At 45.1% G+C, this 14468-nt stretch overlaps 1 protein-coding gene across 1 annotated transcript; it reads right to left on the reverse strand.

Annotated features, from left to right (window-relative positions):
• Nucleotides 1-495: 495 nt before the first annotated feature.
• On the reverse strand, nt 496-4336 carry LOC124672587. The gene is made up of 6 exons (XM_047208797.1): nt 4155-4336; nt 3772-3832; nt 3295-3692; nt 2992-3215; nt 2863-2920; nt 496-738 (listed from the first exon to the last, which is right to left on the reverse strand). Exons 1-5 carry the CDS (start codon nt 4334-4336, stop codon nt 2895-2897), a joined length of 891 nt encoding a protein of 296 aa, XP_047064753.1. The 3' UTR covers nt 496-738; nt 2863-2894.
• Nucleotides 4337-14468: the final 10132 nt, after the last annotated feature.

Consider the following 14468-nt stretch of genomic DNA (forward strand, 5'->3'; position numbering starts at 1 on the left):
TAGAGACCACGATGCAGCCGGGCAGTGCGGAGCGACTGTCGATGGAGCAGTAGGTCCTCAGCACGGCGACCAAGGTTGGACAGGCCCGACAGCGGTGGCAGGAGTCCCCTTCAAGGCGTGTGTTGCCGCGCGGCGCTGGGCTATGACCGGCAAGAACGTTTGGCAGTGCAGGTGTGGCTTCGCTCCAGCGATGGCTGCACTGCACTGCTGCACTACCCGTCGATCGGAGCAATACGGTCAGGCATAGAGGAGTACCGTGGTCAGTGTTTGCTGGTTGTGTTACTTGTGTACCGATAACAGCCATCCGTTAAAGCAACGTTAAATATGTGCACAGATGTGGGCCCGTGTGCTGCAAACTGTATGGTTTTTAAAATAGATATACCATCAACAGTAGAGGAAACGAGTGGTCCAGAAGAAGAGCTCAGCTGTGCTCGGGATCAAAACAGCATTTCCGAATCTAGAAAATAATCTTAAGATCTAGATGGGGATGGCAACTGAACAAAAAGCTAAAGAGAACTAACTAAGATCAGAAATCTAGAACATAAACTTAAGATCTCAATGGGGATGGCAACTGAGCAAAAGCTAAAAACAACTAATTGTTTAATTTTCCACTGAACTACAGGACCATCTGTCTGTCTTAAGTTTTCAGAATATTAGCCATGAAATACGGTAGCCTGCCCTTGTTGCCTCATCCAAGTCACTAAACAAGCACCTCTGGGGAGATATCCGGAGCTGCTTCTGCAAGTTGTTGAATTCAAACCGTCAGCAACTATAAAGTGGTACACATATGGTTCTTTCACTACGAAATGCTCAGTGAATAGATGCCCAGCACGGATCAACCCTTCTGGCAAATTTTAGATGTTATATTATATGTTTTCTCTAATAAAACCAACTTTAAGATATTAGGAATATTAACCAAAGATCAGTGTTGTTGCTCAGCAATTGCACATCATTTCAATTTAACTGCCAGAGGAAAATATTATAGCAGATTTTAATTGCTCGACTTTTTGTACGACATCCAACCTCAAATGCTATATTGAACATTTCTTTCAATTGGTAGACTGCAAGAAGGATTATATAGCAAAAGCGAAATAGAACATACATAAGCTGCTGACTTGAACAGATATCAAACCTCTGTCGTATATCTAAAAAAGAAAAATAATCATATAACCCCATAGAAGATAAACTCCAAGGTCACACTTCTTATATAAAAAAAAGGCACAGATCCGGAGGATCTGAACCATATATCCCTCTCAATCCAACGATAAACACAACCACATGTTGTATGACGAACCATCAAGCAAGTCCCTAATCCCAAGCTCTAATCCTGCAAACATATCCTAATCCTCTACATTGAGAGAATAATAAAGCGCTCCCTCTGCCATCCCTCACCGCCGCCGCCCTGCGCCTCTGCAACCGCCGCATGGCTCGCCGCCACCCCACGCTCGATGAGATGCACCAGTGCAACCAATGGAAAAAAATAGCCCCTAGTGGCAGCAGTTGTTCCAAATCCGAGTGTGGTTGATGGAAACTAACTAAGGTGTGTGCAATATGAGCTTTGTAGGCTTTTTTAGATGAATTGCCATCTGTGTTTCAGATATATGACCATTCACCCCAAAACAAATGGGTGTACCTATGACAAAGAAATTAGTTACTGTATTTGATGGTCTTCATTCTGGTTATTAACTTATTCGTGCTTGCATCTTTGAATTGGTTGATTGCTTTCTCGTCTGTTAGTGAATAACATGTATATTTACCCCACCCTGTAGAATATCAGATGTGCCATAAGCATGGGGTGAAACAAGAGAATTTCTTGTTTGCTATCATTGTGTAAAGGAATTCTTTCAATCCTAGTAAGTGCATCACCATATGATTTTCCCATCCATCAACAAACCAACTAACGGCGCCTCACTGACATCCCTATGGTAGCTCACCGATGAGAGGGTACGGAGTCCGAGCTTTGCTGATCTCGGCTGCTTGAATAAAAGAAGAAGGTTGATTAATAAAATGAAGCCTGCTGGGATTAATGCTTTGCTTTAATGAACTGCCAAACTTAGTCGATTGATAGTTCAGATGGCATATTGCATGGGCCTAATCGACAGTTTGCTGGGATCAATTTCTTAGAAACCTTGGTATGCTAATGTCCATGGAGGCTAACACGCTTGTTTCCTGTCCCAACTGACCTGTAATTTAATTTCATGTTTGAGCTAGGTTTCGAGTTTTCCCCTTCAACTTCTTATTCTACGAGCCTGCCTAAGGAGTTCCATGGACAATGCCAATGCTTGCGTGAAGTGAAGTTTCTGAAGATTGCAACATACTGATAATACTAACTTGTGCTATAGATGGATATGGACTGGTAATACTTATAACTTCTGTGCACATATGCTTCTATCGTGCTCTTATATAGTGGGAACAAGTTCTGAATAATGAATGCGAGTTCGGGCATGTACTAATGTGTTTATGTGCAAATTTTGGCAATAATACTTTTCTACTTCAGTTGATGTTTGATTTTGACTTCGTCCTTGATCAATTCAGTTATCTGGTTGCTAAATTGTTTTACTCCATGCTTTATCAGTGTCAATTTCTATAAAAGAGTACTGGATGATTTCTAGACTGTATTGATTGAAATTTGGCGTACTTCATTTTTACTTGAATTGATAAGCCCAGGCCTAGTAATTGAATATAGACATCATGAATCTGTTTTATACACTTTTTATGGTGGAAATGGCTGGTTTCAATAGTTTTTGCTCACTTTTCATTATCTAAACCAAATAACAAAATAACAATTCAAAATTGATAGATGTATTATTTAATAAACTAAACAATAATAAAAACTTAAAAGACAGTCAATTTATCACTCACCAACTTAACTGGGACAGTTCCACTAGCTTCCACTACTTTTCACTGACTTGGTCAAAGCCTAGAAGAGAAATAAAATGCATTAAATTCAGTTAATCAATCGTTTTCATTAGCACTTCTAAATAATTTTACCTTTCATCATCTCTCTTAACGCAGGGACAAAAGAAAGAGCATGTTGTGCATACGTTGGTCCAAATTTACCATCACAGGAATGTACGGTTCCCACGAGATGTCCATCCAAATCAAATATTGGAGCACCGATGATAGTATTGATATCAATACTAAACCCCAGAGTGAAAAAATCAGCTTTCCCGACAACATTTTCTTTCTTACAATCAGAATCATTGTCTGGACATCTGCAAGAAATAAAAGTATTAAATATCTGCATATAGAATTATAGATCCAACAGAAAACAAAGTCACATAACTAACTTACATAACAGATGTGCTATATGTGTTTCTTCCATTCTCTCTTATGTTGGACAATAAGATAACAATGTCAGTTAGGACCTTTTTGTCATCCAAGTTGACTGGGGGGTATTGATCGCCACTAACTTGCACCTTGAGAATCACATGGCCCGAAAAAGTGCTCTTGCTAATAACTGTTGCTTCTTCAATTATACCATCAGAAAATATAACATGAATAACATCTGGGGGGTCCTTTTCTACTTGTGAAAAATTGGCAGCAATAAAGGTTGCTCCTTGACTTGCAGAAATGACAAATCCAGTCAAGCTCTTATAGTAGGTAGGACCTATTTTGAATAACTCAACTGAAACAACTGACTTGTAAACCAGAGACACCGCACTATCAATATCGGACTTGCGATGGAGGACCTAGCAAATAAACTAAATAAGCAAATAGACATGTGTGCATTTGTGCATCTGTGAATGGACAATGCAGTAAAGAATATACTGGGGCCATGGTCTCTCTGATAACCAGCAACGAAATCCTGAAAAACACCAGCAACAAAATCCTGAAAAACACCAGCAACAAGGCATATCACTGTTAATTCTTTCCCAAAAATATTAGATACGAAATATAGTGGATCAGTCAAAAAAGATCAATCTGCTATGAATCAGAAATAACTCTCATACTCAGAAGGCCTAACCCACAAAGCATAGGATTTGTAAAAGAACACAGAAGTAGTTGACTTAAAACTGAGTGGGTTCAGATCTAGAAGAAGATAGCAATACAGATTCAGCATCCAGATCCCTGAAGACAACTCTAGTCTCCAACCTAGAGACAAGAACCAGGAGAAGGAAGACAAGAGGTGAAGATGGGGAGGAGGAGCTTACCAGACACCAGAGATGCCGTCGCCGCCGAGACGCCAGAGATGGGTGAGGAGAGTAGCGCCCTCTTCCGGATTTTCTCCACTGGTCGAGCCCCGCCGGTCGAATGTGGGGGGCTGCTCGCTACCGAGCAGGTCGGTGGCAAACGGGGCACCGCACACCCCAACTGCCTTCTGGGCCAGGCCCATATACGGATGTGAACAACTTTTTAATTTTTTAATTTGAATAATTTTCTACTTTGAACAATTTTTGATGTGAACAAATTTTAAATTTGAACAAATTTTATATTTGAACATTTTTTAAAGTCGATTTTTTTTTAAATTTGAACATTTTAAAATTTTAACAATTTTTGAATTTGAACAAAATTCATATTTGAACGGTTTTCAAATTTGGACGATTTTCAAATTTGAACGGTTTTTAGATTTGAACAATTTTGAATTTAAACATTTTCTCAATTTGAACAATTTTTAAAAATTAAAATTTTCCAATCTGAAAAATATAAACAAAACCGAAAACAGAAAAAAGAAAAGAAAACAGAAAAATAAACCAGAAAAGAAAAAAAGATAAAGCAAAAATGAACTACACAGGCTAAACAGACCCAAATGAGCCTGGCCCATACCCGACCAGGGGGTGTGCGGTGGCCGGTAGCCACCGACCTGGTCGGTGTATAGGTTTTGCCGTCGGGGGGGAGGGGGGGGGGGGCGGGGGTTGCTCCGACATGTCAAAGCCGCCTCTCAATGATAGGATCGGCCCGTTAAAACGGTTATTTTTAATTTATTTTTCCTTGTTTCTTTTTATTTTATTTTTTTGCTTTTCTTTCGTCTTTTATTTTTATCTTCTATTCTTTTTTATTTTTATTGAAAATTTTACTTTCGTGGTCTCTATTGTACTTTTCTTGTACCATGACTACTTTTTAAACTCCTAATTATACTATATATAAAGACTGGCCAATTTCATGCGTTTTGAGCAGCTCAATCTCACGCGGCACTGTTCAAGCGCTATTTTTTGCCAATCAAAACATGACACGTTGGCAGGATGCTACAGCAACAGCTGATGAATAGTGCTCCATGTTGAACAGTACCGATGAACAATACCGTGGATGAACAGTCCCCTATGAACAGTGTCGGTTGCCCATAAACATTAGCTACGAACATCACGCGCAGATGAATAGGCTGGTCACCATGAACAATACATATGAACGCGGATGAATAATGCTGACTTTTTCCTCTCTCGCGGTAATTTTTCAAAGCAACTTTTGATTAAAAAAAAAAGAAGTTCGACAACTTAATATATTTTTCAAACATTCGTGCCGTTTAGATTAAACGGTCAAATGCGGATATTTTGTGCATTTAAAAAAACTCAGAAAAAATGCCGTCACGAGCGCAACGTTTTTTTTCCCTCTCTAGCGGTAATTTTTTGACGCAACTTTCGACAAAAAAAGAAGTTTGACAATTTAATATATTTTCCAAATATTCACGCCGTTTAGAGCAAAAGGCCAAATGCGGATATTTAGTGCATTTAAAACAAAACTCAAAAAATGCCCCCAGGGCGCGGTGGTTTTTTCCCCTCTCTCGCGGTAATTTTTCGATGCAACTTCCCACACAAAAATAAGTTCGACAATTTAATATATTTTCCAAATATTCACGTCATTTAGAACAAACAACCAAATGCGGATACTTAGTGCATTTAAAGCAAAACTCAAAAAATGCCACCACGGGCGCGGTGGTTTTTTTCCCTCTCTCGAGGTAATTTTTTGACACAACTTCCCACACACACAAAAAACTTCGACAATTTAATATATATTTACCACATATTTACACCATTTAGAGCAAACAGACAAAAGCGGATGTTTAGTGTATTTTTAAAAATACAAAAAAGGGCCGCACGGGCGCGGTGTGCCACCGCGCCAAAGCGCTGCGCCAAAGCCTGCTAGTTTTTTTAATACATGAACATATTACTAAATAGTGTACGTGTGGTGACTTTATTTTTCCCGTTGTGGCGGTTTACTTGGGCATCTTGTGCTGAGGTTGCATGGGCACGCGTCCGGTCGGTGACCCTTGTTATGTTGAGTTGGCTTCCTATCTCTTTTCTTTCTTCCAAACCTTAGAGCATCTCCAGTCGCGTCCCCCAAACCGCGCCAGATTGAGCTTTTGGGGGACGTGTTTTGTTCGTGCCGCGTTTGGGGGACGTCGCTCCCCAGCCGCGTCCCCCAAACGCCTCCCCCAAACATTTAAATTACTTTTTTTTGGCTTTTTATTTCAATTTCCACAAACTAATACATAATTTGGAACGTGGTTTACACGAAAACATAATTGGGAACGTGGTTTTCCACAAACTAATACATAGTTTGAACCGTCGTGGACACAAATATAAAATTTTGCAAAGAAACTAAACCTAACTAGACCGTGCATCGAAGGTTTCCTGTGTTCGCTGCTAAGAAAGAACACTCGAGGGCACACCCAGTCACCTAAACCGGAAAATCCAGCGGGAGGATGGTGCCCTTGTTGGTTCTACCGATGAAGCGAACAGGCAGTAAACCTCCGTGCACATATTCGCTGCGAAGAAACAACACTCATTCGGTCGTCCTCCTCGTCGGTCGGCTGTCGTCGTGGGAGTCCCCTGTCGACGTGGTAGTCCCGGAGGCAGCGCCTCTCGTCGAAGACCTTGACTTTCATGTCCCTGTTGCCGAAGTAGGAGAACACGAGGATGAAGCCGGCTTGGAGGCTGTGGTGGCGCGCGAACTTCTCCCAGCCGATGTTGAGGTACATCTTGCCGCGCGCGTCGTAGATCGCCTTGACGATCCACCGGCAGTAGCCGCACGAATGCTCCCGCAGATGCCTCGTGCGCGGGCGTACGCCGCCGACGTACTCGGCGAAGGAGTCCGGCAGCCTCTGGATGCCGCGCGGGTCGCCCTTGAGGACGTGGACGAACTCGAACAGGACGTCCGGCTCCACGTCCATCTCCGACGATGATGAAGGCGGTGGCGTGGAAGGCGACGGCGAGCGTTCAGCTATGCCGCGGCCACGACCACGACCACGACCACGGCCGCGGCCGCGAGGTCCGCCTCTACCAGACATAGCGTCGAGTCTTGTTGAGAGATGGTGGCGGCTAGGGTTTAGGAGAGAGGCGCTAGGGTTTGTGTGTGAGAGGGACGATGAGAGGCGGCCCTTTTATAGGCCGGAGGGAGGCGGAGGAGCGGTGGCGCTCATTAACGCCGGCACGCAGAGCTAGGCGCGACGGGACGCGTCGCTGCGGGAACTGCACCGTCGCTGCGTCGCTGCGGGAACTGCACCGCCAATAACTTCCGTCGCGAGGTAGGCGACGGTTAGGTTAAAAATTTATTGTGCCGCTGGCGCGTCGGCCCCGCGCCTCCTCGCCTCTCATTTCGTTGTGTCCGGCGTCCCCGGAGCGTCCCCTGTGGGACGGGGACGGGCTCGGGGCGCCGGACACCGAATGGGGGCGCGCCGGACAAAAAAGGGCTTTAGGGGATGCGGCTGGAACGCTTTTGTCCGACGCGCCCCAAATCCCTTTGGGGGACGCTTTGGGGACGCGACCGGAGATGCTCTTATATGCTTCTCCTCATGTCTCTCAGCTCGAGCGCGGCGACGGCAATCGGGCGGAGGCAGCACCGCCACGCAATTTACAAGGAATGACAAGGGGAGGCAAGGTTGTCATCTTATCGCCCTCTCATCCCATTTCTCTGTTAGTGGCGTCGGGAACGATGAGCGAGGGAGGTGCAGAACAATGAGCAGGTGGTGGTAGTGAACAGCGAGAGCAAGCGCCCCTTCTCTGTCTCTCCCTCGAGGCTCCCTTCCCCCGCTATGATTATGCCCCTCCTGTGTGTTGTATCCGAAAGTAGCATGGGCGCGCGGCCATTTTTGTATCAAAAAAAAAGCATGGGCGGCCATTTTTATTGACAAGAATGGTTGTTGTTTGGTGACAACATTAGTACGACCATGAACCCATGAGAATGTATAATGGAGTTGGAGTGGTAATATTGTCATCTTTTTCTTACTCATAGTGTGAGCATGAACAATGAAAAAGGCGTTCTTACAATAAGAATGTCGCTAACACCCTTTGTGTCTAATTTTGTGATCACATCACCACATGGATTTTTGAACCTGCCTGATGTGCAGAAAAGCAGGTATTACCTCGCTTGATCACCAGATGCTGAATGTTTGACCTTTGAGCAGAGTCGTCGCTGCAACTTTGGTCTCCGAGACCCTCCCGATATTCTCCACAATCAAAATGGCATTCTCCTGCCCAAGTATCGAACCCTTGACATGCTCGTTTTATAGAAGGATCCAAACTCGGTTGGACCAGGTGTCATTCTTTGGAGACGAGTCTATAGCCTCGGCACACACTTTTTGTTACTCAGAATCAATTATATGACTTGGCTCTGCTATATACAACTTCCATTAATCAGTGTAAGAAGCCTTACCTGAGCTACCTGTACCATGGCAGATTCAAATCCACATTAGCTATCTAGAAATATAACATTTGCAGAGAAAAAGGATTGCAACATTCTTGATTTGAAGTCTCATGTCCGTCTTAATTCCAAAGAGGATTGGCAAAACTACTGTCGCAGAAAAAATATAGTGACAAATATTTCAATTGGGGCGGCATCCGGCCATCTAGGCCTTCGAACTTTCCTCGTTGGATGATGAGTGCAGAGCACACCATTGGGGAACCCCAAGAGGAAGGTATGATGATCACGGTAGCAAGTTTTCCCTCATTAAGAAACCAAGGTTTAATTGACTAGTAGGAGAAAGAAATCACTTCTGAAGGTGTTGCTAGCTAACTTTTGGTAGAGCGCACTACCGGCGTCAGCAACAACGTGGAACCTGCACACAACACAACCAAATACTTAGCCCCAACTTACAGTGAGGTTGTCAATCTCACCAATTTTGCTGAAAACAAAGGATTAACCCTATAGTGTGGGAATAGATGTTCGTTTGAAGTGAAGTAAAGAGAACAGTGCTTGTAGTAAGTAAACAGAACATGTGTTTGCAGTAGATAATTTTATTAGTGTAAAAGAAACAATCGGGGTCCACAGTTCACTAGAGGTGTATCTCTATAAAGATAAATAACATGATGAGTGAACAAATTACAGCTGGGCAATTGACAGAATAAAGACCATACATAACAATATGATTACTAGGAGATTCATTTGAGAATTACAACATAAGACATAGACCGTAATCCAACTCGCGTCTATGACTAATAATCCACCTTCCGGTTAGCGTCCGCACCACTTTCGCATTAAGTTGCAAGCAACATATTATTGCATTAAGCAAAGTGTTAAAGTAAACAATAGAATTATCCTTAGACAAAACATCTTTGTTTTCTCCCTAGTAGCAATAGCACATCTAAAACATTAATTAGAAGTTATTGTCACTCTCCCAGATTACTAGAGGCATGAACCCACTATCGAGCATAAATACTCCCACTTGGATTCACAAGCACAAACTTGACCAGAGCATCTACTAGCAGCGGACATCATGCAAGATCACAAATAACATATGACAAGTATATAATCAATCTCAACCATAGTATTCAATATTCATCAGATCCCAACAAACACAACATGTAGCATTACATAAAGATGATCTTGATCATGATGAGTAGCTCACAAGATCTAAACATGAAGCATAAATTGGAGAAGAGAACCATCTAGCTATCTGCTATGGACCCGTAGTCCAGAGATGAACTACTCACGCATCACTTCGGAGGTGGGCATGGCGATGTAGAGGTCTTCGCTGATGATCTCCCTCTCCGGAAGGTTGCCGGGAAGAGCTTCAGAACCCTCCCGAGCTAGGGTCGGCAATGGCGGCTATCGTTGACTATTCGACGGTACCTCCGAAGAGGGATCCTCACGAGGGGGAGAAGAAGTAGGGGCCATTGGGAGGAGAGTCCTCGGGATGGTGGTACACGATTTACCCAGCTTCGGAACACCTGCACAATGATAGGGCCTACCGCTCGCTTGTTTCGAATTATCTGGGCGCTTTCGCGTTGTTACAATGAGTTGTGGTTGTGCCTCTAGGGCTCCCGGGATGCGGTTTATAAAGGCGCCAGGATCTAGGGTTTACATGGAGAGTCCTAGCTGGAATACAAGTTGCCTAACTACGGTATGCTATCTTGCCGTGTACGCCAAGGATCCGCCTTCCCTTATACGTCGTACCGCATCCGGCTACCCTTGATGGGTCAGGCCAGATCCGACTTCTAGAATTGGTCGGTGGATCCGGCTCCTTGTTCCTGGGCTGGACTTTTTCCATCTTGATCTACAGCAACTGGGCCGCCCGATGGGCCATATGCCACCATCACCATCTATGGGTCACCCGGGCTTGCCGGATCTAGGCACTGTCGATGGTACACCCATCAAGTATACCCACAACAGTAGCCCCCGCAGTTCTCCGAGATTCACCTCTTGTTTTCGACTAACTCGAATCATCTTTGCTTCCGACAATCCTCTCGGTAACATGGGTAAACTTGAAGAACTCCAACTTCATGATTATTCCCTTTCCAGCTTACATGCCGGAAAGACCCTTTATCCAGCAGGACTTCATCCATCGACCTCATTCTTACAACGAGTCTCCGGGTTACTCCCCTGCTGAGGTAACGGTTCATCATTTTGAATTCTTACCCGGAACCATAAAAGGCTCAAACAGTTCCGCCAATCTTGGAGCCATTTTCGGGTAATCTGAGCGGTAACTTATCCTTAGCCGTTTTTACCGCTAGGGTTTTCGACACGTGTCAAACATCCAACGGTGCGACGCTTGAGTTCCGACCACAGGATGCGGAGCACGAATCTCATCCCGCGCCTATAAATATCCCACCACACACTCCTAATCACCCCATTATCCCCCGTTTCACCTCTCGCTCCAGCCGCCGCCACCGAGCTCCGGCCTCCGCCGTGCCGGAGTCTACCGGAACTTCGTCGGAGCTTCACCGGAGCCAACACCGCCACGTCGTGTTCATCGAGTTCTTAACTTCAGCGAGCCATCGCAACGAATTCCTCATCGCCGGCGACTCCGACCACCGCGGAAACCATTTCCGGTAAGCCTTCATCTCGAGCTCTTTCATCGGTGTTGGTAGGGATGACTTAGTATGCTTTAGTGGTTCCGACTAAGTCGGTTTTTCCGCAACTTTGTAGATATGTCTTCCTCTACTCCGCCTCCATCGCAAATGGAGCCCATTGCGGCAACGCCCATTTTTTCCGCCCCCACCGTTCGCCCCTGTCCATCTGGAACCTTCCAAGGGATCCGGCAAGGACATCGAGGGAACCTCTACTCACTGTTTGGATTTAGCCTGAGAGAAGAATATGGAGAAGAAGGCGGACGAGGTTGCTGCCAAGGAATCGAAGGCCCAATCTCGCGAAGGCGAGGTTAAGGGGCAATGGTGGCCCTGCTCCTCCACAGAGGACGAGCTCCGCAGCCTTGAGGCGGAGGGCTTCCTACTACCCAGAACCCGGCGAACGGTTCCGAGTGCCCTGATCCTGGCGCTCAAAGCTGGAGAATGGGTGGTGACCAAGGCACTGATCGAACACGGGTTCTCATTTCCGCCGAGCGACTTCTTCACATAAATCCTCAAGGCGTACAACCTGCAGCCCCACAGCATATCCCCCAACAACATCCTCGCCATCACCAACCACGTCACCCTGTGCGAGGGTCATCTCTGGGTAACACCTGAGTTGCCCTTATTTCAATACTATTTTTCCGTCAAGAAGGAGATAGTCACGCAAACCTCCTTGCTTGCCAATCGCGGGAGTATCACCTTCAAGATCCACCCGGCCACATCTACCCCCATACGGATCGTCATGAATCCGTCAGTGACCGGTCGGGGGTTCTTCTATGTGAAGGACATCTCGGATCCGGCCAGCCCGAAGACACTCCAGATTTTAAGGACGGGCCCGCTAGCGAGACCCTCGCCTGGATAAACTGTCCTCACATCTCCGACTCACCTCAATTGACCAGAGCAGTGAGGCGGATCTGCAAACTGAAAGAGTTGGGCTAGTCGGGGAAGGACCTGACAATGTCATGGTTCACCAAGCGGATCCAACCTCTCCAACATCGGGATCGCCTGATGTATGATTGTAGCGGCCGTGGTGACACCATGTGTCAACACCCGGATTTTTAAGTCTGAATGCCTATTATGTCATACATCGCAATCCCAGGAATATTGTTGTTGCGAGGCATAATAGTTAAGTATCACAGTCATCATTCATTACAAACCATAATGTCTTACAAATTGGAATCACATGATCCATATTACACGAATAGTTGATCTATTGATCAACGAACAAACACAAGTTCATAGCGGAAGCGTAAAGATTAAAGGACTCTCTAGTCCACAGGCCAACGCTTGATGTTAGAAGCTCCTAGTTGTGGTAGACGTCCTGCTGATCGTCATCCTCGTACTGCTGCTCGGCTTCATATTCTGGCCATTTGAATAGCCAGGGACAAAGCCGTGAGTACTTTAAGTACTCGCAAACTAATACTAATGTAAGTACTAAACATTACTATAGAGAGTGTTCTAAGCTCTAAGGTTATTTGCACAAAGCCAATTTTAGTTTAGAAACATTTTAGTAAACAACTTCTCATGTGCTAACTAACTCAAGTGGGAACATTAGTGTCATTCCCACAACTCTGTTGTGATTCAAAATCAAAGTCACCGTTCAAGTTCAAGTTCAAATTCACCCGTCACAAAGATATAAATTCTGATGACGGAAATAGTATGGCCTTTCCAACTATCCATGACCGCGGACGCGGCTATTCGAATAGGTTTACACTCTGCAGAGGTTGCACACTTGTGCCACAACATTTGATTACATCCGTCAGGGATAAACCCCGAATAATCGTAACTCAGCATCGCGGATCATCAACCGTTAACCTTTCACTTACACACCCTAGTATAGGCACCTCTCCCCATGAGCTTGGCCTCCCGGTGAAAACCAACCGTTAACCCGGAACCGCACAGGCTTGGCCTTACGAGTTCACCTCAATTCACATCATTTCACCTTCAACGGAGGCAGCCTCGGCATAACCTCTATGACGCTTGTTCGGAGGGAACCCATACTAAGACACATAAATTTCCAGCTAAGCCTTACCCATAATCGGGTATTGTGGGGGTACTCAAAAATTGGAATGGTATCGCATCCAACTCAATCATCAGCTTTTTAGCCAATTCACCAAGTCAAATTCATGTCATATTCACCTTAAAAATCATTCAATGGAAATGACTCATCATTCCAAGGTTTCTCAACATCATCATTTTCACAAACACATGTTCCCATCTAGAGTAGCCATTTTTAATTTAGCACTAGCATCTAGGTATGAGGGGTGCTAAGTACTTTGCTTTGCTTCTGGGCTAACTTTGATACTCTTGTACTAATCCAATACTAACCAAGTGAATCATAAATCAAAAAGTACTTTGATAAAGCAAAATTAAATAAAACTTGTAAAGTAAAACTGGGAAGTAGGATCATGAACATAAAATAAATGGGTAATGCCTTGCTCATGGTGAGCTTTGCACTTTGCAAGAGTATTATCTTGCCTTGGTTGGGGAATTGGTCAAAGTGGTCTTCTTCTCCTTGGAAGTAGACCTCCTCATCCTCTTGATACTCCTCGGTACTAGCGTCTAAAATACGAATACGGGGTTGTTGACTGCCAAAACCCACCGGCGGGCAGCGGCCTTGTCAACACTGTAGAGCCGGGGGGAGCCTAGAGCTGCGGCTGGCTGAGACCCCTCCGAGCGACGGCCCGCAATGCTCTTCTGGTCACACGCGGCGTTGCAAAGTGCAAGGGCGTGCCACCCGACCTATACCTCGGTCGGGAAGGTGATGAGATTGCCTCGCTTAGTTTCCTGCAGGGCATACATGTAAACGTTAAATACGAGCCTCGATCGGCTCTCGAGGTTATCCCGTGAATCGGCTCAAAGAGCCGATCCACCCATGATCCGTACGGGGTGTACGAATACTTGGTGGTCCCGCTTGATCAAGATGAAGCTAATGAGATCTACGACGATTTAGGGTTTTCACCACATAATCGGATCATCCTACTCCAGGTTGGGCCAGATGGCCACGCACGGTGCTCGTAAGCCGATCCTAAACAAGGCCAAAAAACCAACATGAAGTTGATCCTAGGAACATCCCATTTAGGACTTGCTAACGCCACCCTACGTGCCACAGGATCCTCCCCCCCTTTGTAAGGCCAAACTATTGCAGATATTAAACTAATCCTTGTAGAACAAGGAGCAATCGTAACGGATCAGATCTACTAAATAATGATCAAGCGGGTGCCGCCCCCACACCCGAGATAGGCG

The sequence above is a fragment of the Lolium rigidum genome, chromosome 7 (genome assembly GCF_022539505.1).
Source record: "Lolium rigidum isolate FL_2022 chromosome 7, APGP_CSIRO_Lrig_0.1, whole genome shotgun sequence".
Lineage (NCBI taxonomy): Eukaryota > Viridiplantae > Streptophyta > Magnoliopsida > Poales > Poaceae > Lolium > Lolium rigidum.